A 25,656-nucleotide genomic window follows, 5' to 3' on the forward strand; every position below is an offset into this window, starting at 1 on the left:
GAGTAATGTCAGTTAATCAAAAAATATATAATGTAAAATAAGTGATTGTATAAGAATTCACCCCCTTTAAAGTCACTGACCTAGTTCAACAGAGGCCCAGCCAATTGGTGCTAGTAGTTTCACAATTAATGAAATGGGCATCACCTGAGTGCAATGAATGTGTCTCAAGTGATTTGTAGTATGAAAACACTGGTATCTCAAAGGTCCAGTCACTGGTTATTCAGTGTCCCTGGCTACAATTGCACAATGAAGACAAAAGAATACTCCAAGCAACTCCGTGAAAAGGTAATTGAAAAGTATAAGTCGGGATGGATACAAAAAAAATTCCATGTCATTGAACATCCCCTGGAGTTCAGCTAAATCCATCATTAATAAATGGAAAGAATATGGCACATGTGTAAATCTGCCTAGAGCAGGCTGTCCTCACAAACAGTGACTGTGCAAGAAGGAGACTAGTGAGGGAGGCCAACAAGACACCTACAACTACTCGACCAGAGTTCACCCAAAGACATGTGGGAGACTCCAAGGTCAACTGGAAGAAGGTTCTTTGGTCTGATGAGACCAAAATGGAGCTTTTTGGCCATCAGACTAGACACTATGTCTGGCAGACACCAAACACTGCACGTGCTGTTCATGCCTATCCCAGTGCAACCTGACAGAGCTTAAACAGTTTTGCAAAGAAGAATGAGCGTAAGATTACAGTGTCCAGGGGCCTCATGTACTAAGACTTGCGTGGATTTCCTACTGAAACATGGCGTACGCTAGAATCCAGAAACTGTCGTACGCACAAAAAAAATCAGATGTATCAAAGTGTGCGTACGCGTCGATCCAAGCACTTTCCCTTTGTACATCCCAATCAACGTGGAATTGAGCGCACATGTAGAAGTGCTAAACTCCTCCCTGTCCACGCCCTCATTTAAATATGCAAATCAATTTAAATAGGCGGGGATTCCCCTCTCTGCACCATCAGATTTACACCATGAGTAAAGGGAAGAAGCGCAACTTCACCGAGTCTGAGCTCGAAACGCTATTAAAAAAAGTCGAGATGCGAAGATCTGTATTATTTGGTCGCCTCTCGCCAGGGATAAATACCAAAAAAGAAAGAAAAAAAAAAAGAAATGTGAGTGGGAGCGTGTGTGTGAGGCAATTAACGCTGTGGGGTCGGAGCAGCGCACACTCACTGAAATTAAAAATAAAAAATGGTCCGACGTGGCGGTGGAGGTGAAGCGGAGGATTTCTGCCCAATAGCATGTGAAATAGATTTCGTTTCCTTTGTTCATGCACCGCTTGATTGAATCACTATTACTTTTTTCAAAAGGAATAATATATATTTATATATTTATTTTATAATATAAGTGCCACCGTTAGTGGGAAACAAACAGAAGGACAAAACAACTTCATTACAAGGATTGACGAGACGGATCACACTTATATTAATGACTGCAGAAGTGCGTCGTGGCTGCTGCAGTGTGACATTTCCAACTTTACGCACACGTTTAATGACACAAATACTGAACACAAGGAGACAATAAAGGGCTTGTTAGATAGCTCTGCCGCTCTATTTTCACCAGGGAAAAACAAATGCACATATTTGAATGCACGTGCCCAAAGGCATTGTGCTGGTTTACATTCGGGGCGCAATTAAACGGATTTAGTCACCGAGAAGCCACCCATCGCGCACCGTGCCAGCCTCCAGCCTGTTACCAACCATGCTATTGGTAAGAATGAACGAGTCATGTTGAACCAGGCCACCTTGCCACGATGTTGGTGAGCTGCATTTGCGCATCACATATTTGAACATTAATTGAATGAAAATGTTTCCTGTTGACAAAAACAAATTATTCCTTTGATGGCGCTTTTATAGCAACATGTGTGCAGGGAAACCGGCTTTTGCTGCACATTGCGCTTTAATGTTGGCCTGTTCAACAGCATTGTATGGGAATTTGATGTACCGGGATGACATTCTTATGATCCCACACCTGTGTGGGCACGGACAACCCCTGGCTCCTGGCTGTGTTTCGTTCTAGGGCCGGCCGCAGCTCTGCGCACAGCTCCAGTAACACTGGCCTCGGCAACCTAAAACGACTCATGAGCCAGTTGTCGTCATTTGCCAACAGATCTTCCCGTTCTCTAAACACCCTCTCATGTCTGATATTACCATTTGCGATGTCTTCTAACAAGGCCAAGGCTGCCGTTGTTAATGGCATTTTTTCATCACTTTGCGCATGCTTTTGTCATTTATGATCCATATGATTGAAAACGCGTGTGTTAATTGTCCGTCTCTCTGATGTAATGTGCACACATTACTCTGAGGACAAATTGTTTAGACATAATTAACAGTTTCACAGCATCACCTCAGAGTGTCGCCAAAGGAACAATAGCTGTAGAAACGTGCGTACGCCAGCCATGAAGCTGGCGTGGGGCACCGCACATTTCCACGGTCATTTCACTTTTGATACATCTGAACGTTGGCGTGGAAAATGACGTACGCCACTTTTTTGTGCGTACGCAACATTGATACATGAGGCCCCAGGTGTGCAAGCCTGATTGAGACCTACCAAAGGTGCATCTACTAATACTAAATACTGGCTTTGTGCAATCACTTATTTTACATTACATATTTTTTAATTCATTGACATTACTTTTTTAGAAGTCTGTTTTCACTTTGACATTAAAGGCTTTTTGTTTTTGTTTGTTTTTTTACATTTTTTTTTTTTTTCTTTTCAAAAAAAGCTAAATAATATTGACCATTTTTCCATTTATAAAAGCAATAAAAAAGGGAAACGGGGTGATACTTTTTATAGGCACTGTATATTTTCCAGCTCTGCTCCTGCACACCTGAGCTCTATGTCCAGTTGGTCTATTCTATCAGATCTGAGATCGGGAGCAAAGCTGGAACAAGTACTTCCTGACAAGAGTCCCTTGTAAGACTGTGGTTGGAAACACTGGTCTAGTGTGTAATTTTAAATTTTTCTTTTTCTTTTCTCTCTCTCAACACAGGACATGACTTTGGCCACATGAGCATTGGGCGCAGAAAAATAAGTGAGAGTGTGATTTATAGTACCATTATTTGTTTGTTATAAATATCTGCAGAAAAACTTGTAAATAAGTAATATATATGTGTGCATAAAGCCATTCTAAAACTTGTAAAAATGAAAAAGACAAGACATCGAAAAAGTGATTTTCTAAAATAAAAGCATAACTTGCATAACTAAAGAATTTATTTGTATTTTATTTTTTGAGGTAGTAAACTGACACAAATTAACAGTGAACAGTTTTTAATTTACTATAAAAGGTGCTTCTTTATAGTTGCCAGAGGGGTCAGCGTACTTTAATTAATTAACTAAGGGTCTGTAATTCGCCACATGCATCAGCTTGTTAGACAACATTTATTGTCCAGATCTATTTACATAACTTGGCATTTCTGGCAGGTGCACCATGCTGGCTCTCCCAAGTTTGATACATGCTCCTGGTGTTGCTCGCAGATAGTCCATCACATCCAGAAAAACCCCTGGCAGACAGGTGACCACCATTTGCAGCACTTCATCCCTCTTTTCCTGTGACAACTGTTGTAATTGAACAAAAACCTTGTTTTGTATAACTATTCACATTCAATGGGGTTTGTACAATTTTTTTTATATATAACACCAATATATGACTAACCTCCATTTCTGCTGTCCTGGCACTCAGCAGAGCCACCAAAATCTGTCTCCTTCACTTTATAATTAATATTGTCAAACTATTGTCTTTTCCCTTTCTGTGTTTCATCACTTAGTTTTAGTGCCATGTCAGCACTACAGAGTCAGATACAGTGTAGTCTCAAATATAGTTAATTGTCAAGCTTTAACTCATCGGTCAACATGATGCTGGTTCATTCACATCTACATTTACATTTAGGGCATTTAGTAGACGCTTATGTCCAAAGCGATTTACAAGTACATTTGTCACAAGAAAGAAACGAAAAAGTAGAAAAGAAAAAATAGAAACATTTTTCAAGCCCTCATCTGAGCAAAGTAGCTGTTATTTATCAAGGTTCATCACATTGAGCTTCCTGTATCATGTGACTGATGCCCAGGAAGCTTGCTTGTGCTGTTCCCTTCTTGTTGGCCAATCCGAGGCTGTGTTTGAGAAAGTGTGGCAGCTCTGATCTCAAACACACTGCCTTCAGACAGGAGCTTGTAAGTTTTTTAGGCCTGGGTGTGTGTTTAAGGGTGGGTGTATTGGTGTATGGGGTCCTGAACTTTTCACCATTTTTGGTGTTGAATTAATGACTTGTGTCAGCTTGACCTACATCAAATTTTAATTAGTGAAAGTGAAATTAAATACCTGCAGTACTACTGAAGAATCACTGCTAACAAAGTGTCTCCGCTAATTCAGTTTCAAAAACGTTTAATTTACTAAAACTTCTTTTACAATAAAAGCCCCCCATTAGTTTGCCATTTAAAAGCTTTTATTATGAAGCAGCAAAAAGGAAGGTCTTAAGTCTACTCTTAAAGGTAGAGAGGGTGTCCGCCTCCCGGACCAAAACAGGAAGATGGTTCCACAGAAGAGGAGCTTGATAACTGAAGGCTCTGGCTCCCATTCTGCTTTTGGAGACTTTAGGAACTACAAGTAATCCTGTGTTCTGGGAGCGTAATGCTCTAGTTGGGTAATAGGGTAGTATGAGCTCCTGGAGATATGATGGTGCCTGACCAATAACAGCTTTGTAAGTGAGGAGAAGGATTTTAAACTCTATTCTTGATTTTACAGGGAGCCAGTGCAGAGAGGCCAATACAGGAGTAATATGATCTCTTTTCTTAGTTCCTGTCAGTACACGTGCTGCAGCATTCTGGACCAGCTGGAGACTCTTTAGAGACTTGTTAGGGCAGCCTGATAATAGAGAATTACAATAGTCCAGCCTGGAAGTAACAAATGCATGGACTAGCTTTTCTGCGTCTTTTTGGGACAGGATGGGCCTGATTTTTGCAATGTTACGTAGATGACAAAAAGGCAGACCTTGAAATTTGTTATATGTGGGAGTTGAAGGACATATCTTGATCAAAGATAACTCCCAGATTCCTGACAGTGGTGCTGGAGGCCAAGTTAATGCCATCCAAACTAGCTATATCATTAGATAATGCATCTCTAAGGTGTTTAGGACCAAGTACTATAACTTCGGTTTTATCTGAATTTAACAGCAGAAAATTGCAGGTCATCCAGGTCTTAATGTCCTTGAGACATGCATGGAGTTTAGTTAGCTGATTGGTTTCGTCTGGCTTTATTGATAAGTATAACTGGGTATACAGGGATGACTCATCATTAACATGTACAAACTGAAATCGATCCAATAAATAGGACTTAAACCAGTTTAATGCGGGTCCTTTAATGCCAATTAAGTGTTCCAGTCTCTGTAGTAGAATGTGATGATCAATGGTATCAAATGCAGCACTAAGATCTAGCAAGACCAGGACAGAGACAAGTCCTTTGTCAGAAGCGATTAGGAGGTCATTTGTAACTTTCACCAGTGCCGTCTCTGTGCTATGATGTGCTCTAAAACCTGATTGAAAATCCTCATATAAACTATGTTATGAAGAAAGTCACATAGCTGGTTGGCGACTGCTTTCTCAAGGATCTTGGAGAGGAAAGGGAGGTTAGATATAGGTCTATAGTTGGCTAAAGCTTCTGGATCAAGATTAGGCTTTTTAAGGAGCGGTCTAATTACAGCTAGTTTAAAGGACTGTGGTACGTATCCTGTTAATAGAGACAGGTTGATCATTTCTAGTAGAGATGAGCTAATTAAAGGTAAAGTTTCTTTCAGCAACCTAGTTGGGATGGGGTCTAGGAGACAAGTTGTTGGTCTAGATGAAGAAATCATCAAAGTTAGTTGGTGGAGGTCAATGGGAGAGAAGCAGTCTAAATATAAGTCAGAATTTGCAACTGTTTCTGAGGTTCCTGTGTTTAAAGATACAATAGTGCCAGTTGAGGGCAAGCGATGATGGATTTTGTCTCTAATAGTTAAAATTTTATCATTAAAGAAGCTCATGAAGTCATCACTACTGAGCGTTGTAGGAATACGTGGTTCAGTAGAGCTGTGACTTTCTGTCAGCCTGGCTACAGTGCTGAAAAGAAACCTGGTGTTGTTTTTATTTTCCTCTATTAATGACGAGTAATAGCTTGCTCTGGCATTGCGGAGGGCCTTCCTATATATTTTAAGGCTATCTTTCCAGGCTAAGCGGGATTCTTCCAAGTTGGTGGAACGCCATTTCCTTTCAAATTTCCGTGATGTTTGCTTCAATTTGCGGGTATCCGAGTTATACCAAGGTGCTAACCTCCTGTGTTTTATAGGTTTCTTTTTCAGAGGGGCAATAGACTCCAGTGTTGTTCGCAATGAGCCTGCAGTGCTATCAACAAGATGATCAATTTGTGAGGAACTGAGGTTAGCGGAGGAGTCTTCTATTATATTAAGACATGGCATATAATTAAGTGCCAGCGGTATAATTTCCTTAAATTTAGCTACAGCACTATCAGATAGACATCTAGTGAAGGAGTTTTTGCCTAATGGTGTGTAGTCCAGTAATAGAACTTCAAAAGTTATTAAGTGATGGTCTGATAAAAGAGGATTCTGTGGAGAAACTGTTAGATTTTCAATCTCGATACCATAAGCTAGAACAAGGTCAAGGGTGTGGTCAAAACAGTGAGTTGGTTTATGTACACACTGAGAGAAGCCAATAGAGTCTAATAATGAGATAAATGCAGTACTAAGGCTATCATTAACGACATCCACATGAATATTAAAATCACCTACAATAATTACTTTATCTGATTTGAGGACTAGACTTGATAAAAACTCAGAGAATTCAGATAAAAATTCTGAGTAAGGACCAGGTGCTCGATACACTACAACAAATAGAACTGGCTGTAAAGTTTTCCATGTTGGATGTGAAAGACTAAGAACAAGGCTTTCAAATGAGTTATAATTTAATTTAGGTTTAGGATTGATTGACAGACTTAAGTCATAAATAGCTGCAACACCACCTCCTCGGCCGGAGCCTCGAGGAATGTGAGTATTAATATGACTAGGGGGACTGGATTCATTCAGGCTGGTCAGCTGACCTGTGCACTCCCCCTAACGAGCCTGGAGACACTCCGGAAGATGGGTGACCCCGACTGATGCAGCAGGAGACTGGGAGAGAGGCAGAATAGATTGGTGTATTTACACACAACAATACAGCTCAAAAACTGCTGAAAACGGACATTACCACAGCTACTGTTTGAGTTAACAGTCTGAGTGAAGCATAAAGAATGCAACCAACAAAGCCTACCAATCAGAGGTGAAGAAGGACAGGTCTTGTGAGAACTCAGGTGGGATCCATAATAACTAGGGGTGTGATGATACACAGCTCAGGGGACGAGATGATACACGATATTCGCTTTACGAGAATGAGACAAGATTTAACATTATTTTTAAGAAAACTTTGCAACAATGCAGGTCCATTTGAAATGTTTTAACTATTAATCATCTTGTAATGAATGTCGCTTCAGTTCTACTTTCTGACTGAGTATGAATTATCATATGCAGTAAAAGAACCAAACCATATGTAAGCACTGTAAAAGGTTTTGCCACAAATTAATCTGACTGGCTTCTCTCCTGTATGATTTCTCATAAATGTCTTCAGACCTTATAACTGCATCAACTATGTGTGAGCTTCTAACTTTTAATTGAAGCTATTCAATTAATTTCCACAAATTAAAAGGAAATAAAATGGTATAAATAACAAAAATAACACTAAGTTTTTCTTGGTTTTATTTTGTGCGATTTGCACTAAGTGCAACAAGAAGTGGAAACAATAATCAAATTAGTACTCTCTCAATACTTAAAGTGCAAACAGGGACTGACCAAATTTTTCTTCAAGCATGATACAGAGCTGAGAGCTGGCTCCAACTACACTGCCCAGCCTAAGATATGGTCATGTTCTTTTTCAAGAATATAAGCATGTCTGCGTTTTTTGGCAGCATTTGTCTCCTGCAGTTGCAAAGACATGCTTATTTGGAACGGATGTAGCAGGGATGGAAAGCTATGCAATCTTTGTAGAGGTTCTGGACCACTGTGCAAGTAAAATGCGTGCCCGGTTGGTGTACTTCAGTTCTAATGTATGGAGGAGTCGCTGATTTTCCACCATGGAAAATGGCCTCATATGAGCTGCAATGAAACGCTGATGTCTGTCGTTATTGCCATGGCTCTAGCACTTGACTGTGGAAGTTGAGATGCAAAGGCATTTGTCAGTTTTGTCTGGCCTTACAGTGTTTTCTTTACAGGCATGGTTGATTTTAGGTGAACTTGGGTGATTCTGTAGGTGTCTTTGCATAGTGATCGTGCTAGCCGCGGTGTAGGGCACTAGGGCTGTACGATATGGACAAAATATCATATCTAGATATTATTCAAGCCAAATATCTATAGATATACGATAGGACTAGGATTTCACACTTGTTTGAAATTTAAAGTGTAGCAGTGAAAATTAAGCATTTCTTTAAAAAAAACAAAAAAACAGCATAATAATACCAAATGGACATAGTAAATGCAGTTAAAAACTTAAAAAAACATTTTATTGATCAAAACAGACCAATCATTGTCTTAAGCTGCAGTGAATAATAAAAAAAAAAAACAACTTAAAAATGATCAATCAACATTTTTCTGAAAAAAATGTAAATAAATGTAACAACAGTGAAAATTAAGTCTTTGGCTGCATGAAAATAAATAAAAATGAATAAAAAATGTATTGTATTCTGATATCGCGAGACAGATTTTCACCGCAACAAGAAATATCGTCAAGTTTTAATATCGTGTGATCTCGTGGCACAAGATCTCGTCACACCCCTCATAATAACAGGTGTTTGTCTTCTTGACCAGTATGATTGTGCCCTCCACTGTTTAGTAAAACAATGACAATGACAGACAGTAGAATGTTATTATTCTGATTTCCCTTGCTCAATCCATGAGCTTTACGACCAAAATAACCATGTAATATGCTGGTAGTTTTCGTCACTGCCCTGCAATGGCATCCCAACATTTTTTATTGTAATATTGTGAAATTTGATAGTCACATCCATATTATGGTATGTAATTTAGAATATTTGTTGACAGTTCTAGTTTCCCTTAATTTGTAAAGTGGCATATATGGTTTTGTATATATATGTGTTCCGACTGAAGAAGTGCGTTAACATAATTTTATGTGGCTCTGTTTTTCTCATTGCAGCAGGCCAATGAGGCTCTGCATCATCAGCACCAAGTAGCTGGGAACAGTCTCTTGCCTTTGCTCAGTTCTGGAACGGAGCCACCTGATCAGAAACCAGTGCTGCCCATTCCCTTGGACCAGAAACCCCCTGTCAGTGCTGCAGAACTTCTTAAAGACAATGTAGCAAGTGGGACTGGGGGGGTTGGTGATGGAGGGCCTCCAGTAGCTGTTGTCAAAAAGGAACCTAAATCAAAGACGCCCTTCATCTGTGGTTACTGCAACAAGGCTTTCCGGGACAGCTATCACCTGCGGCGGCATGAGTCCTGCCACACTGGCATTAAGATGGTTTCAAGGCCTAAGAAGACACAAACAGCCCTGACTATGGTGCCACTTGTATCCACTGTGCCACGTGAGAATAATGGAAACCCTTCATACATTACTACTGTAGCTGGTATCTTGACCACAGCCACCACATCAACATCTACAGGCACCAGCATCATGACCCCAATGCAACACCAGCATCAGCAGAGCATCCCTAAGAAGCCCCCCAAACCAGTGAAAAAAAATCACGGCTGCGACATGTGTGGTAAGGCCTTCAGAGATGTATATCACCTCAACCGCCACAAGCTGTCGCACTCTGATGAGAAGCCATTTGAGTGTCCCATCTGCCAGCAGAGATTCAAGAGGAAGGATCGCATGACATACCATGTCCGCTCCCATGATGGTGGAGTTCATAAGCCTTACATCTGTTCTGTCTGTGGGAAGGGCTTCTCTAGGTATGTGGACATTCTTTTGAACTTGAATGGTAATGGAAACATGATTGTTGCACTTTGGGGCATTGTATTTGTTGATTTTTAAAAAAGCTCATCAAATTGAACACTTTTTTTATGTGTGAAAAAAGTAATACTTGATAATTGGTGTATTTAATGTTAGATATCATATGAAAATAAGTATTTTTTTATCTTTGTTTTTTTTTTTTTTCACACCCCGATTCTGGTCTTTCAACTAGGGGTTAACAGCTACGTTGTTTTTACAGGGCACTATAGATTACTAGTAACCAAGGAGAAACTCCACAACACAAAATTTGGTTGAAATAACTAAGTGTTTGTTTAATTAGAATAGAACTAGGCAAGGCGAGTTTATTTGTATAGGCACAATTCAGACACAAGGCAACTCAAAGTGCTTTACAGGGGCATAAAAATTACATTTAAAATACATCAAAACAAGTTAAGAAATAGGAAAGTAGGCTCAAAATAGAATAAGTTTAAAAGAGACAAGAATAGAAAATAAAAGTCACAGTGCTGTGATGTGGTCGAAATCCTGATTGGAAGACATCAAAACAGCCATTTATTATTAAGTAATTGTTCAGTTGTTGAAAAACAGCCTTTTCAATGATTTTACTTTGATTTGTTTGGTTTGATATGGGCCTATAATTATTCATTAATGATGTGTCTAGATTGTTCTTCCTCAGGAATGGTTTAATAACTGCAGTTTTCATGGCTTGGGGGAAGACACCTGAGAGAAGAGACATGTTGACAATCTGTAGCAGATCTGAAGTCATGCAGTCTGAAACTTTTTTGAAGAACCCTGCTCGTAAAATATCAAGGCAGCAGGAGGAAGATTTCAAAAGTTGTATTATTTCTTGCAGTTTTTTGTCACTGATTGGATCAAATTGTGTCATGGCAGGGCCGGCTCTAGCCCATTTGGTGCCCTAGGCGAGATTACCCCCCCCCCCCCCAAAAAAACAAAAAAGAACACCACCATACAATTGAATGACAACATCTGAACAATCTGAACACTCACAACAGTTTTATTTGAACAACAACAATGAACTTTCAAGTCACTCTTTCCAGCATGTGTTTCAACTAATTTACAAATAACAGCACATCAGGCAATAAACACATCTGAAGCAAATTCTGAATAACCATAGTATTGTTCAGTAATGTGACTGCAGCTGTAACATGCAATTACATAACTCACCTGCTTCAAGCTGACTTTCAGAGGTGTTTGGTGTGGTTGATGTGGTAGTGCTGCTGCTGCATGACACCTGACTTGTAGCTGTATTCAAACATAGAGTACATCCATACTGTTAAGTTTGTTGTGTCATTCTACTTCATTTAATAAATTAATTAATAAGGTTTGATATGAAGTAGGTACTGTACAAATAAACTTTATTTTCTTTGCCTAAAACCTAAATTTACTGTAATTGCTAACAAGCTTGTACCATTCAGTCACAACAACAACAATAATGATAATAATAATCATAACAACAACAATAATGATAATAATAATCATAACAACAACAACAACAACATAGCAGTGCATAAGAGACCACAAACAATTGGCTAAACTTACATGCTTCAGAGAGTGGTGTGGATGTTGCATCAGAAGGCCCCTCTCCAGCAGCTGTTAGGGGCATCTGGAAATATTTTTTGAGCGCATCTAGAAGGATATAGAGTACATTCACTTATTACTGTACAAACAAAAAAAACTACAGCAGACAGTAGAGGACAAACAACTGTTGCAGCTTGCAGCAGTTATTTGCATAAGTGGTGTGTTCAACATAACATTTATAATTACCTTATAATAAAAGATTCACTACTATTTCACAATAAACAACGCAGAGTACAACCTGCGGCCTCTACTTTGATTCATGATTCATTTATCCTTCTTAGTAGCTATCAGTGTCATTGCTTAGTGTACTAAGCCAGCGTAGCTTTATTTCAACCTAGCTAGCAAGCTAATACAAATGAAACGTCTTCACACAAAACGGCATTTAAAAAAAGATGACATAATGTTACCTTTATATTGGGACTTCTTCTTCTCCTCCTCTTTTCTTCTCTTTCGGTATCGCGCACCCGAGGGCTTTGACGGCTGTTTCATCTCGCAAAATATCAAAACATAACCTGTCTGTCACTTGACGTGACCTGACCTGAACTCTGTGACACCTGTCTGACCCTCTGAGGTGCACAGCCAATGACTTCACGTCACGTGACTCAGCACCACAAGTGAGAAACATGTATATGTTTATCTGTTTCTTTATTTTGTTAATATTTAATATTTTCAAGACAGAACACGAAGGGAGGGCGCCAATGGACATCAAAAATTATTATTATTTTTATTTTTTTCTCCCTCGAGGGTGACTGGCGGCGCCCCTCCAGCAGATGGCGCTCTAGGCGACCGCCTATGTCACCTATGCCTAGAGCCAGCCCTGTGTCATGGTATTAAGAGTTAGAGTTTTAGGTGGACACATGGATAACACACCTCCTGTACCTGGTACGGTGGCACTGACCGCTCGTCTAATTTTATGAATTTTGTCAGTGAAGAAGGATGCAAATTAGGGATGTCCCGATCAGGTTTTTTCTTACCCCGATCCCGATCTGAGTCATTTAATATTTAGTATCTGCTGATACCAAGTCCCGATCCGATACTTAGCCCTTACTAATATTTTCTTAGATAATACAGCTGCATTAAGAAAAAAATCACCTGCATCCAAGCTGTTCTTAATAGCTTTTTTTATTTTGTTGAAACAAAGTAAATACTTTCATATGGCTCTTTCTTATTCTGCATATCCTATTGCAACATTGGTTTACATTAGTTTTATCCAGAGCGATGAATTCAATGACCTTCTCTGTAATAATTGTGGCCATGTCGCTGACTCGAGGATGTTTCTCTTTCCTTTTGAAAGTATCCTCGAGTGTTTGTTGCTTCGGTGCCTTTGCCTGTATTGCTTAAGTGAACTCATGTTTTTGTTTTTTATGTGCCGTATCAAATGTGTAGTATTAAATGCAGCTCTTTTGTTACCAGCTCGCGAAACGGTTGTATTGCAGATGTTACCTGTTGCCGTTGGACTGCTTTCGCTTTCGCTTTCTAATTTGAAATATTTCCACACTGCAGACATTTTATCCACAGGTTCTCCAGACTAACGTTACGAGCACGACTGCATTCTGCCACAAAATGTGCTCTGTTGACGACAGCTGATGTAAAAATAATCGGGCTGGGGTCCACGCTCAAAATTGCCGATCCCGATCAGTGAAAAAATGCCCATATCAGCCCCGATCCCGATCCCGCAATGCAAATTCATTACAGGCCCTGGTAGATAGATGTTCAGAGACTACTGGCACGAGAGGGTTTGTTAGCCTGTCGACAGTAGCAAACGGCACATGCATTATTATTGTTTTTGGTGATAATGTTTGAAAAGAAGGACTGCCTTGACTTTTTCAGTTCTAAATTAAAAATGAAATTCTCTCATTATAAATTTCAAAATGAACCTGGAGATTTGTTTTTCACCCCCTCACTTTGGTGGGTGCAATGGCATCAATAACATTTGTAACTTTAGAACTGAATTGATCTACAAGGTCATTGACAGAGAACCTGGAGAGGGGAGGTGTGGAAGAGAAAGCCTCAATGAATATGTCCCTAGTGTTTTCAGTGATGTAGCGCTTTGAGACGACCTCAGTTTGAACATTTGTGTACACAGATATATCACTCTCAAAGAAAACACAGTAATGATCAGAGAGAGCAACATCAGATACCAGAACCTTAGAAATGTTCAGACCCTTGGAGATAACCAAGTCTAGGATGTGGCCCCTGTTGTGTGTGGGCTGCCGCACATGCTGAGTGAATCCAAAGTTATCAAGGACACAACACTATTCTTTAGTGCATCTGTCCTCAGGTTTGTCGACAACAATTAACACACAATCAAAGTCAGTGCAGATAAGAGACAGTAACTCAACAAAGTTCATCAAAAAAATCCGTACAGTGTTTAGGTGGCCTGTAGAGGTTTAGAAATATAGATTAGATTAGTTTAACTGAAGAGCTACATATTCAAAAGAAGTAAAATTTCCATAAAACATTTGCTTGCATTTGAGTAACTCATCAAACAGAATACTAACACCTCCTCCTTTTTTATGCATTCAAGTGTCATTTATGAAAGAGAAGTTTGGAGGGCTTGATCCAATGTAAACAGCTGCACTGTTATCTTGGTCTAACCATGTTTCAGTTATAAACATAAAATTAAGATTGTGTTTGATGATAAAATCATGTATTAAAAAAGATTTTCCTGCCAGAGACCTGATGTTTAATAGAGCTAAATTTAGAGAGTCAAAACCAGCTGTGCAATTTTTTGCGACAGTTTGTGGCTGACGAGGAATGGGATCTAAATTTAATAGATTGGCAGATTTATTTAGGCACTTCCTGTTTCTCAGCAAATTCACCATTTTTCTATTACCTGTAAACACAGCAATTGAGGAGGCTACCTGAACTCCAAGGGGCCCCCTGGCTTTTCTGGGGGGAAGACATTAATGATATCGACACTCGGCATTATCTTAAAACAAAAAAGTGCAGGAAGCTCCCAACAGCATTTCCTCTTCTTCCTATACATGACCTAAGGCATTTGCTTTAGTGCAGGCATGTCCAAACTATTCCACAAAGGGCTGTGTGGCTGCAGGTTTTCGTTCCAACCACCCAAGAGCACACACTTTGACCAATCAGCTGTCTGAAGACTGAGATCAGCTGATTACATGGGTCAGGTCTGGTGTGCTGCTGCTTGGTTGGAAAGAAAACCTGCAGCCACACGGCCCTTTGTGGAATAGTTTGGACATGCCTGCTTTAGTGCAACCATTCTCAATGATAGTTTAGAGAAAGAGAGAGAGAATAAAGGGAGGCGGCTGGCTGACATATGCTTCACATCATTTTTGTTTATTTATTACAGCAGAACTCTTTGGAAAGCTTTTAGTTGGTTTCAGTTATCTAAATGTTAGATTAACATCATCTGATAGGAGGAACCTGTCATTCTAAAAACTTGGCTACTTCATTACTAATTACAATAGCTTAACATGTACAATAGCAAAAGAAGTGACTTTCCATTCTGACAACTGTGCACATCTATGCAATCCATGTATGGATTAACCAGTGGGAGAGCGCTCGGATTTTAGTATTACCACTGTTTAAAAATACTCTGTTACAAGTAAAAATTCTGCATTCACAGTCTTACTGTGTATAAGAGTGTGTGGATAACCATCTCCATCTCAATGTCATCAAGACTAATGAGTTAATAATTGGTCCCCCCTCACCTCAGCATCCCATACTCATTAATAACCAAACAGTTGAAATAGTTAACAGTAGCCCCTTTTAGTTAGAAAATGCGCCACTTTTGCAGCCAGGTAAAGGCTGCAATCTGCCGCCTTGCATATGTGAAACGGAGGTGTAATATTCCTCCTTTGCAAAAAAGCCAGCACTGGGGTAGGCGTAAAGATGTGACGTGACGTGAAGCACGAAGTTGGGCATGAACAGTGACGAGTGATCTGGTTATTGACGATTCTCTCGGCTGTGATGGTTAGCATCTCCCGGATCCCAGCTGCTTTTTCCAGTTGCTCATCTTGACGTCAGCGGATGAAGTGATGAACACAAAACCAAAAGCTTCAATAGAACAGGACATCACACATCCACTCAACACCCACTTTACCCCACCGCCTTCAGGGCAGAGGTACAGAGCAATGAGGTGCAGAAAGGCTCACTTTGGTAAGAGCCTGTTCCCTTTAGCTATAACTTCCCTAAATAACAGGCCTTCCTGAACTGAACTGAGTGTGGCTTGTAATTGCTGTTTGGCTTGCAATTCCTGTTTTGTACTGTGCTTTTAAAATTTTTTTGTTGAATGTATACTGTCTGTTATATGTACAGTCTATCTGATGGGTATGTTGCTGTGAAAAAGAGTTCCCCCCTGGGATAATAAAGTCTAAGGTCCCTAGACGGTCTATGGTGCTTGGTCTAAAGAGCACGGTGCTAGAGCCTTTAGGGCGTGTCCAAGTCAATTTTGTTAGTGAAACGACAGATAATCTGGGCGCAAAGTGAGGCGCATGGCGCAAAGGGGTTGTATTTAGATTCATGCACTCAAAAAACAAATGTCTTGGCTCAACGAAGAATATTAAGGCAACAGTTTGCACTGGTCTTTTTGACTTATGACAACTTCTAATAAAATTGTGTAATGTGCAATGTACTATATTGAGTTACGGGAATTCACTCTTTTAAGTTGTTCCAACTTATTTTTCAACATTATTTAAACAATTTTCTTAAGTGTAATGTACTTAATTACCATAGTTATGAACAGACATTTTTAAATTGACAACTGTTAAAAATTTAATTGCTCCAATTACATTATATTCATTACTTTTACGCTTTTTCATGTTATTGTTAATGCAGCTTTTAAGAAATTAATGCAACAACAAAAGTGTTGAGACAATGAACTTTTTTTATTCTGAACAGCAGTTGTGTTGTATTTTGAACACACTATATTTCAATCTTGAAAAAAAAAAACACATGCCCACAAATTCTAAATGAACAAATTGGCCATATTGCCTTGTGAAATTAAGTAGTAACATACTCAATTAAGCCATCACATCAAACATAAACACCTCTACATATTTAAAATCAAAGTGCCAAATCTGTAAAATCTGTAAAATAATTTAAAATAAATAACTTTTGCACTGGCTTTCAGTCCATTAAGCTCAAGGAACAGCAACACGCAGCATGTTGGGATATCCTTTCGCTCCAGGATTTTGGTTCCGTTGACCACAATGGTTGCCATCTTGTGGTCAGATCCTGGGGTGGACCGGTCACCGATGATGGCAATCTTCATCACTTGCCTATCAAGGCCTGCCTCAAACTCTTCTGCATCCTTGTAAAGCAAATAAAAGGATGGGTTATTGTGTAAGAGATGATGAATTGAATGATTACTGCTGGCATTGTAGACCCATTGTATCGTAAAACTCGATAATGGTAAGATAACACATGCCTGTTATTGCCATGTTATTTAATAATTACTCAGATCTGAAAACCCTGTCCCTGCCCAGTGTGGATTTGATTTTCTTTTCAAGGTGAATTACTTACACTAAACTCCTTGAAAAAGTCCTCTTCCTTCTCTCCAAGGTAGACGACAAGGCAGCAAATGGCTACTTCTCTGCGTATTGTATTGTGCTATTTAAGAAAAAGAAAATGACATAGTATCATTACATCAACTGTTGTTGAAAAAAAGTCTTAGTGTCAGGTAGATAAATGTAGCTCTGTGCGATACTGACAGAATCACATTAGCAATATTTTACACATTATGACATCTTAAGAAAAAATGTAATGCAGGCCTTTAAGACCAGGAAAAATAAAAAAAAACCTTTAAGTTGTATCACAATAGTAACCAAAATCCCAAATAGTTTACAGTACAAATATCATATCTAACATCTCTTTCTGGAGGTTTTATAGATTTATAAAGCAACACTAGATGAAATTAGCAAGAACGTCAAAAAAGAAACACTTCACCTTTGGTACATTTATCCCTCTCACAGAACTATCCACAGTTCAAATGCTGCTAATTTTTATCAAACAGCAATTTGCCTACAGTGAAACTTAAAGGCTATCTATGCAAATGCAAAATTCAATCATGTTTTTCAACCCCACGGCCAAATGAAAAGCCCTCTTTAGCTGAGCAGATTTGTCAAATTAATCCTCTGTTATACACTGTTATGCTAAACTAAAGGGTAGGATGGCCATATTAAACTGTTAAATATGACTAGCGTTAGCTACGTGTAGTAGTACAACATATTTCATCAACAGCATTAGCAGGTGTAGCCTAACCTTCGTACACGAGTCCACTATTGGTCACATCACAATTCAGAGTATGCCTAAATTAATTGCTTAAGTAGAATTTAATTGTAAATGAAATGATACTTACTTTGAAAACGTCCGTTGTATTTGTTCAGCCCCTCCAGGTCCTCTAACACACGGCTAACTGTCTGAACTTGTCCAGGCATGTGAAGTGGGGGAGGGGCCAATTTTATTAAGTTACTACAACTTAAATTTTGTGCTCAATCAATCAACACATTAAATTGAGTTGAAATTACGCACAATTTTCAGTTGTTGTAGTCACTAACATTATTGTGTCAACACAACTCATCAAAATAATGTTTGCAACTTAGAAGTTTTATCTAAATCAATAAATTCGAATTTTTATATTGCCATGCATTTAATTAAGTGGTGGTAACAGGTCCCATGAATTATTATTTAGAGTGGGGGTGTGTTTAGGGCGGAACATAAAAATAAACCAATTCATGTGTCATCTCCCAATCCCTTGAAGAGCCAGGAGCGACAGGACCTAGAGCATCTAATCAGTAGTACTCGGCTGCTGGACCCTCTGCCCTGCCGTTTCACAAACATCTGTCCCCCCATCAACTTTGAAAAAATACACTGATATTTAACTGGAGAGGAGGAGGAGCGCTGCTGTGCGTCCCTCTGTGTGAACGCGGATCCCAGTCCGTGGATCAGGCGGAATGGGTCATAAAAAGTATCCTGATCAATAACGTTCTGTGTTCTTCTACACATGGGAAGGTCACACACACCATCCAGATTCATACAGTAAAATAGTTTGGCACGAAGCAGCTGTCTGAAAATATTTATTTCAGAAGCTAACAGTTTAATTCTGTTTCTTTTGGAGCATTTAAAACTACAGATATTACAAACCCCAATTCCAATGAAGTTGGGGTCAGAATCAGAATCAGAATCAGAATTCCTTTATTTGTCCCGAAAATGGGGAAATTTCTTCGTCACAGCAGCCAAAGGACAGTATTACCCTAAACAATAATAAAAAGTAAAAAATAAACAATATAATAAGAAGATAAGAAATAGAATTAACTCGTATAGTATTTACAATATGAACAGTGTAAGTATAAGTACAGTTTGGTATTTGTATTTACAAATAATAAATAATAAATATGGGTATTAAAAATTGTCCAATTAGTGCAAACCAAAATGTATGTGGATATGTGTAGAGTTTTTTTTTATTGCACAGTGCACATGTGAGGTCTACTGGGAGCAGTGCTGGTTGTACAGGAAGGACCTGTAATGTTGTGTAAAACGTAAATAAAAACAGAACACAATGATTTGCAAATCCTTTTCAACTTATATTCAATTGCATTCACTACAAAGACAAGATATTTAATGTTCAAACTGATAAACTTTTCATTTCATTTTGAATTTGATGCCTGCAACACGTTCCAAAAAAGCTGGGACAGGGGCATGTTTACCACTGTGTTACATCACCTTTCCTTTTGTCAACACGCAATAAGTGTTTTGGAACTGAGGACACGAATTGTTGAAGCTTTGTAGGTGGAATTCTTTCCCATTCTTGCTTGATGTACAACTTCAGTTGCTCAACAGTCTCCGTTGTCGTATTTTGCGCTTCATAATGCGCCACACATTCTCAATGGGAGACAGGTCTGGACTGCAGGCAGGCCAGTATAGTACCCACACTCTTTTACTATGAAGCCACGCTGTTGTAACATGTGCAGAATGTGGTTTGGCATTGTCTTGCTGAAATAGGCAGGGACGTCCCTAAAAAAGAAGTTGCTTGGGTGGCAGCATGTTGCTCCAAAACCTGTATTCTATATTTCAGCAGTAATGGTGCCTTCACAGATGTGCAAGTTACCAATGCCATGGGCACTAACACACCCCCATACCATCAGAGATGCTGGCTTTCGAACTTTGCGCTGATAACTTTGCGATAACTTTGATAACTTTGCGCTGATAACAATCTGGATGGTTCCTTTTCCAAAAACAATTTGAAATGTGTACTCTTCAGACCACAGCACACTTTTCCACTTTGCGTCAGTCCATCTCAGATGAGCTCGGGCCCAGAGAAGCCGGCAACGTTTCTGGGTGTTGTTGATATATGGCTTTCACTTTGCATGTTAGAGTTTTAACTTGCACTTGTAGATGTAGCGACAAACTTTGTTAACTGACAATGGTTTTCCAAAGTGTTCCTGAGCCCACGTGGTAGTATCTTTTCACAGAATGATGCCGTTTTAAATGCAGTGTCGCCTGAGGGATCGAAGGTCACAAGCATTCTATGTTGGTTTTCGGCCTTGCCTCTTACGTGCAGAGATTTCTCCAGATTCTCTGAATCTTTTGATGATATTATGGACTGTAGATTTGGAAGAGAAACGTTCTTAAACTGTTGGACTATTTGCTCACAAAGTGGTGAACCAATCATGACACTCACCTGTTTCCAATCAACCTGTTCACCTGTGGAATGTTCCAAACGTTGAGCATTCCTCAACTTTCCCAGTCTTTTGTTGCCCGTCCCAGCTTTTTTGGAACGTGTTGGAGGCATCAAATTCAAAATGAGTGAATATCTGCAAAGAGTAAAAAGTAAAGTTTATCAGTTTGAACATTAAATATCTTGTCTTTGTAGTGTATTCAGTTGAATATAGGTTGAAAAAGAGACAGAGATAACTATAACAGCATGAGAATATGCCCTCCATTGTAGTCAGCACTGAGTTCAGTCTGTCATTTGCTAAGCGACAGTCATACAGACTGTAAATATAAAAATTACTTCCATCCCGGAGGCATCCCTGAGAAGATCTCTGTTCTTAGCCAACACATTTTCTATTGTTCCTGGGACAATGGGACGCCATTAGTCTCTAGTCCTGTATTGTGTTTAAAGTATCAAATAGCCTGCACCTCGCTAATGTTACAAAAACACTTTTTACACAACTAAAGGACACACTTCAGTAACGTTGCTAGAGTTAACTTTCACAATTGTCAAAATCGATTTTCTAAATGAAACTAGTTATTGGCGTTAACTAGTAACGTGATGTTGACGGAAAGATAAAAAGCGGAACTAACCTGCGAGGGAAGTGATCCTTAGAATATTTACAGTTATCTTGAAGTCCATCTTCGAAAAAGGCAGCGGTGTTTCTTTTATTCAATGACTAGATAATTACTTTTGCAAGGCGAACATTATGCAGGCTACAGTAGGTACTACTTCAAAGTGGCCATTTCACTCGCGGGGAGCGAGATTCACGCAACGCGTGAAATGTCAATGACAACTGTAGCCACTAGGTGGAAGCATAGTACTGAATTGCAGCTGAAACGATTTTGGGACAATTCCACATTTGACCACAATGTAGCTGCAATGGAGAGTGGCGCTGTTTTAGGCTACAGGTAGTGAATGGAGAGGGGGACTGCTAAACCGTATCAGATTGATTCAGACTGATTGTTTCACAGCGGTGGGACACCTCAATTATCTGGGTGACCTTGGATAATCACTTGTGCTTTCTTTGTTTTACAGTAGAGCTAAACTACATTAGTCGTTTTTTAAGGAACATTTGTTTACTGGTAAAATTGCCGACCTGAATTATTGTCCCAGTCCGCCCCCGTGAGCCTATATCACGGCCTGACTGGATGTTGCTTAAATATAAGAATAGCCAATAAAAATATCTGATACCCTAAAGACATCTGAGGTTGTGATTTTGCTCGCTCGCTGCAGCCACGGCTAATAAGCGGAGGCAGAAACAATTACGCACAGCCTACAGAAGTTTCTACGTCCATACAAGCATTTAAGAAATTATTCTTATCAGTTCCATAATTCAGAGAGGATTTTTACTCAACGAAAAAATGTATAAAGATCAGTTTTTAGGTTGAAGACACGACAGCAGCACGTATGTCCAGACGCTGATGTGTGTTATGACTGACGTATAGCTCCCCTGGTAGAGCAGCTCCCTCAGAAAGCAGAATCTTCTGCTGGTATGAGATCGAATCTCTGTATAGGCTGTAACTTTAGTTAATGTGTTTTCTTTTCTCATCATCATTATGATCACATATAGCTCCAAGCGGGGTGTGGGTGCGGGTGTGTGTGTGGGTGTGTTGACGGCCGCGTAGTGCTTTCTACCGATCCAGCACGGATCCACCAGCGAGGGATTGTGGATTGGAATGAGGGTGCCATCCATGGCATGGCGCAGGAGAATCGGTGTCACAGCTGCCACACTCCGTGACACCGATGCCTTGCTGAGGCCAGTGCCATCCCCCACCACCTCCAGAAAGCTCCCCACTGCGTAAAAACGCAGCGCATCCAGGAGCTGCACCTCCGGGCTGAGGGCAAATTTGCAGCGGGTTGCTCTCTGGATGTGTGGGGACACCGAGTGATCAGCCGTTGGCTCTCTGCACGGGGCAGCCGGTACTTTGCCTGGACAGCCCGGTCTGACAGCACGTCCAGTGGGGAGAAGTGCTGACGCACGTATGCTTTTATGTAAACCGTCTGGCTTCGCGCACGGCGACGCTGTTGGTTCGCAGCGAGAATGTGCTGTATTGCAGCCATGGTTTCTCACACGCGCGGACTTTGGCAACGCATTTATATAGAGTAGCAGGTGAAGCCTCTCTGGATGAGGTTCAGCTGAGTTTAATTACATCTGTTTCCTTGATATCTGCGAAATGCCACAGGGTTGTTGTTTTTTATGTGTAGTACTATAAACTCATATGCAGATGTGTGTGGAAAACTTAAACGTGTAATTCAATAACAAGGTTTTTTCTTCTTCTTCTATTAATCTATGTTTCTTGCGCCAGTGGTCCGCAGCTATGAGCGCATTTCAACATTGAGCATTGTTTGATTATTTCGAAAAGTGGAGGATGTAAATTTCCCTGACGCGGCTTGATCACTGAGCATTTGGTCGCTAAGAAGGCTGTTAAGAGTGGGTCAGCTCGATCTTACATTTCCTTCTTAGTGAAAGATCTTCTTGAGCTAAGAGCGACTCTGGGAAACACATCCTTCTTTCACAGCGTTCTTAAGAGCGCGCCTAAGAAGATCTTAGCACTTAAGAGCTTCTTAACGAATCTGGGAAACGCGGCCATTGGCAGGGCCAGACACAGCTTAATGAGCTTCTCCACCTCCGAATGCAGGATGGACACATCCTGGATGGTGCTCACTTCTCGTCCCCTACACACATTCCTCAGTATGGGGGAATGCAAATGTTAAGGCATCTGGAACAAGTTCGCTTAACTGGAAAGACCACATCCATCCCCCACACTTTTGAAAAGCTTGCTACGCCAGCGCCCCCACCCCCACCCCCGCGCGCTGAGGACAGCAAAGAGGTCTGCAACAAATACATTGATCACTTGGCCAAGGGATCTCCTCCTGCAGGGAGACTGCTTCAGGGACTCAGTCCGCTTTAAATAACCTTCTGTATATCCGACTACTGTGAAGCTGCTGATTATGTATTTTAATAAAGCTAGAGAAAACTGTCTGACATGACGTGGCGTCGTTCTTCTTTCTATAAGCCTGTTGTAGAAAATATAAGGAATAGAAAGCACAAATATTTGTGTTAAATTCTGACACCACAACTGAAAGAAAGAAAGCCGGTCACAGACGTCGGAACTCACGCACCCCATCAGCCTCCCTACCCACGGGAAGATACGAGAAGTAAGCACCATCCAGGATGTGCATATGGACCTGGTGCGCTCCGAGGCGGAGCGGCGTTTTGATCAGGAAGGACTCCGCATAGCTGCAGGGCGAGAGCAGGCAGTTCTTGAGGCGGCTCAGGGGAAACGAGTGGATGTGGGTTCCTCGGAACTGACCCCCTTTCCACGAGAGAGGTGGAGAAGCTCATTAAGCTGTGCCTGGCCCTGCCAATATCTGTCGCGGCATCCGAGCGCTCTTTCTCAGCCCTGCGCACGCTGAAAACCTGGCTGCGCACCATGACGCAGGAGAGACTAACACATTTGACCGTTATGAACGCTCACAGTGACCTTATGGATGAAAGCGATGTCTCGACCCTGCTTAAAATCTTCATCAGTGGGTCAACTGAGAGAAGGTCCACTTTTGGATATGCATGAAAGCCCTGAGTCAGGAGCGCAGACTTTTCTTTTTTTCATTCAAGGGTACAAATAATGCCGTTATGTTCCTTAAATGGCTTGATTTAGTGATCAAAGTTTCATTTTCTTAACAATAAAGATGCCGTGTTCATCCATTCTAGTTCTGTTATAACTGCACGCCATTATAAAATAACTTCAAATCAAATCCTTAATCATTGATAAAAGTGCGTGCTTCCCCCGCCCCCCTCTCAGAAAATAGTTCCGACGTCCATGAAGCCAGTGAATCAGATCAATAGAACGTTTTTTTTCTGGTTATCATCTATTGATATTCGGTACGCTACAGTTGTGGTGTCAGAATTTAATGTATTTTATGTACACAAGCAGGAAAGCTGGTGCCGCGGCCGGCGGAGAATTAATGCTCATTTGCTCATTTATTTGCGCAAACTTGGAGCCATATGTGATCATAATGATGATGAGAAAAGAAAACACATTAACTAAAGTTACAGCCTATACTGAGACACGAACTCGTATCAGCGGGTGATTCTGCTTACTGAGGGAGCTGCTCTACCAGGGGAGCTATACGTCAGTCACAATGTGTTTATGTGTCTTATTTATCACCGACCCGCTGCCCCAGCTGACACATCAGCGTCTGGACATATGTGCTGCTGTCGTGTCTTCAACCTAAAAACTGATCTTTATACATTTTTTCGTTGAGTAAAAATCCTCGCTGAATTATGGAACTGATAAGAATCATTTCTTAAATGCTTGTATGGACGTTGAAACTTCTGTAGGCTGTGCGTACTTTAAAAGGCTTCATAGTGAAAAAAATCATTCATCTCATCCGCCATCAACATCATCAACAACAAGTTTGTCCTTGCTAGAGGGCCCCTGTCGCGACAGGCTGAAGGAAGGAGTTGGAATGAGGTGTGCAGTGGGTGAGGTATTATTAGCTACATTCTTGTATTTAAGCAACAACGAACAGAAACATAAATCAGGCAACTCTGTCCATTCCCGTTCATAGTCACTGCTCCCTGCTGCTGCATGTTGTCGTCCTCCTGCTCACAGATGCCACCTGGTGGTTGTTTGGGCACATTGCCGCTTCTCATGAAAACACAATTGATCCGCCACTAAAAAGGTGCGTGATTCTCGCGTGATTCACGCGAGAATCACGTGTGAACTCGGCCACAACGAAGTAGTACCTACTGTACATGTTTGTGAACACTTCTTATGCCATCATGAGGTGTTATGATGTAATGTTAACAGAGTGGAGCAGCGGTCAGCAGTAACAAATGAGACCAGCTGAAAACTGCTAACAAGCTAACAAACAGACACCAAAAAAACCTCTGTTTAAAAACCCTGCTTGGCATTCACAAGAGAACATCTGCCATTGGAACCCCATTCTCTTTAAAGATGAGAGCAGGTTCACACTGAGCACATGTGACAGGCGTGAAAGAGTCTGGAGACACCATGGTGAACGTTATGCTGCCTGTAACATCATCCAGCATGACCGTTTTGGCGGTGGGTCAGTGATGGTCTGGGGAGGCATATACTTGGAGGGTCGTACAGACCTCCTTGTCATAGTGAACGGAACTGTGTCTGCTGTTGGCACCGGGATGAAATCCTCAGAGCGATTGTCAGATCTTACGCGGATGCAGTGGGCCCTGTCTTCCTCCTGGTGCAGGACAATGCCCAGCCTCATCTGGCCACAGTGTGTAGGCAGTTCCTGGATGACGAAGGCACTGATGCCATTGACAGGCCCTCTTGTCCCTCTGACCTAAATCCTATGGAGCATTGAGCATCTATGGGACGTTAT

The 25,656-nt window shown here is 40.6% G+C and overlaps 1 protein-coding gene across 4 annotated transcripts in view; it reads left to right on the forward strand.

The window, feature by feature from the left end:
- The window catches only part of LOC311255500 (vascular endothelial zinc finger 1-like), a 200,382-nt gene that overhangs the window by 43,166 nt on the left and 131,560 nt on the right, over window positions 1-25,656 (forward strand). For all 4 annotated transcript variants that reach the window (XM_084350032.1, XM_084350033.1, XM_084350035.1 and 1 more), the window contains exon 2: window positions 9,234-9,988. In XM_084350032.1, the coding sequence (XP_084206158.1) occupies window positions 9,234-9,988 (755 nt within the window). The remainder of the gene's footprint in view (window positions 1-9,233; window positions 9,989-25,656) is intronic.

This window comes from Pagrus pagrus, assembly GCF_965226575.1.
Source record: "Pagrus pagrus genome assembly, chromosome: 4".
Lineage (NCBI taxonomy): Eukaryota > Metazoa > Chordata > Actinopteri > Spariformes > Sparidae > Pagrus > Pagrus pagrus.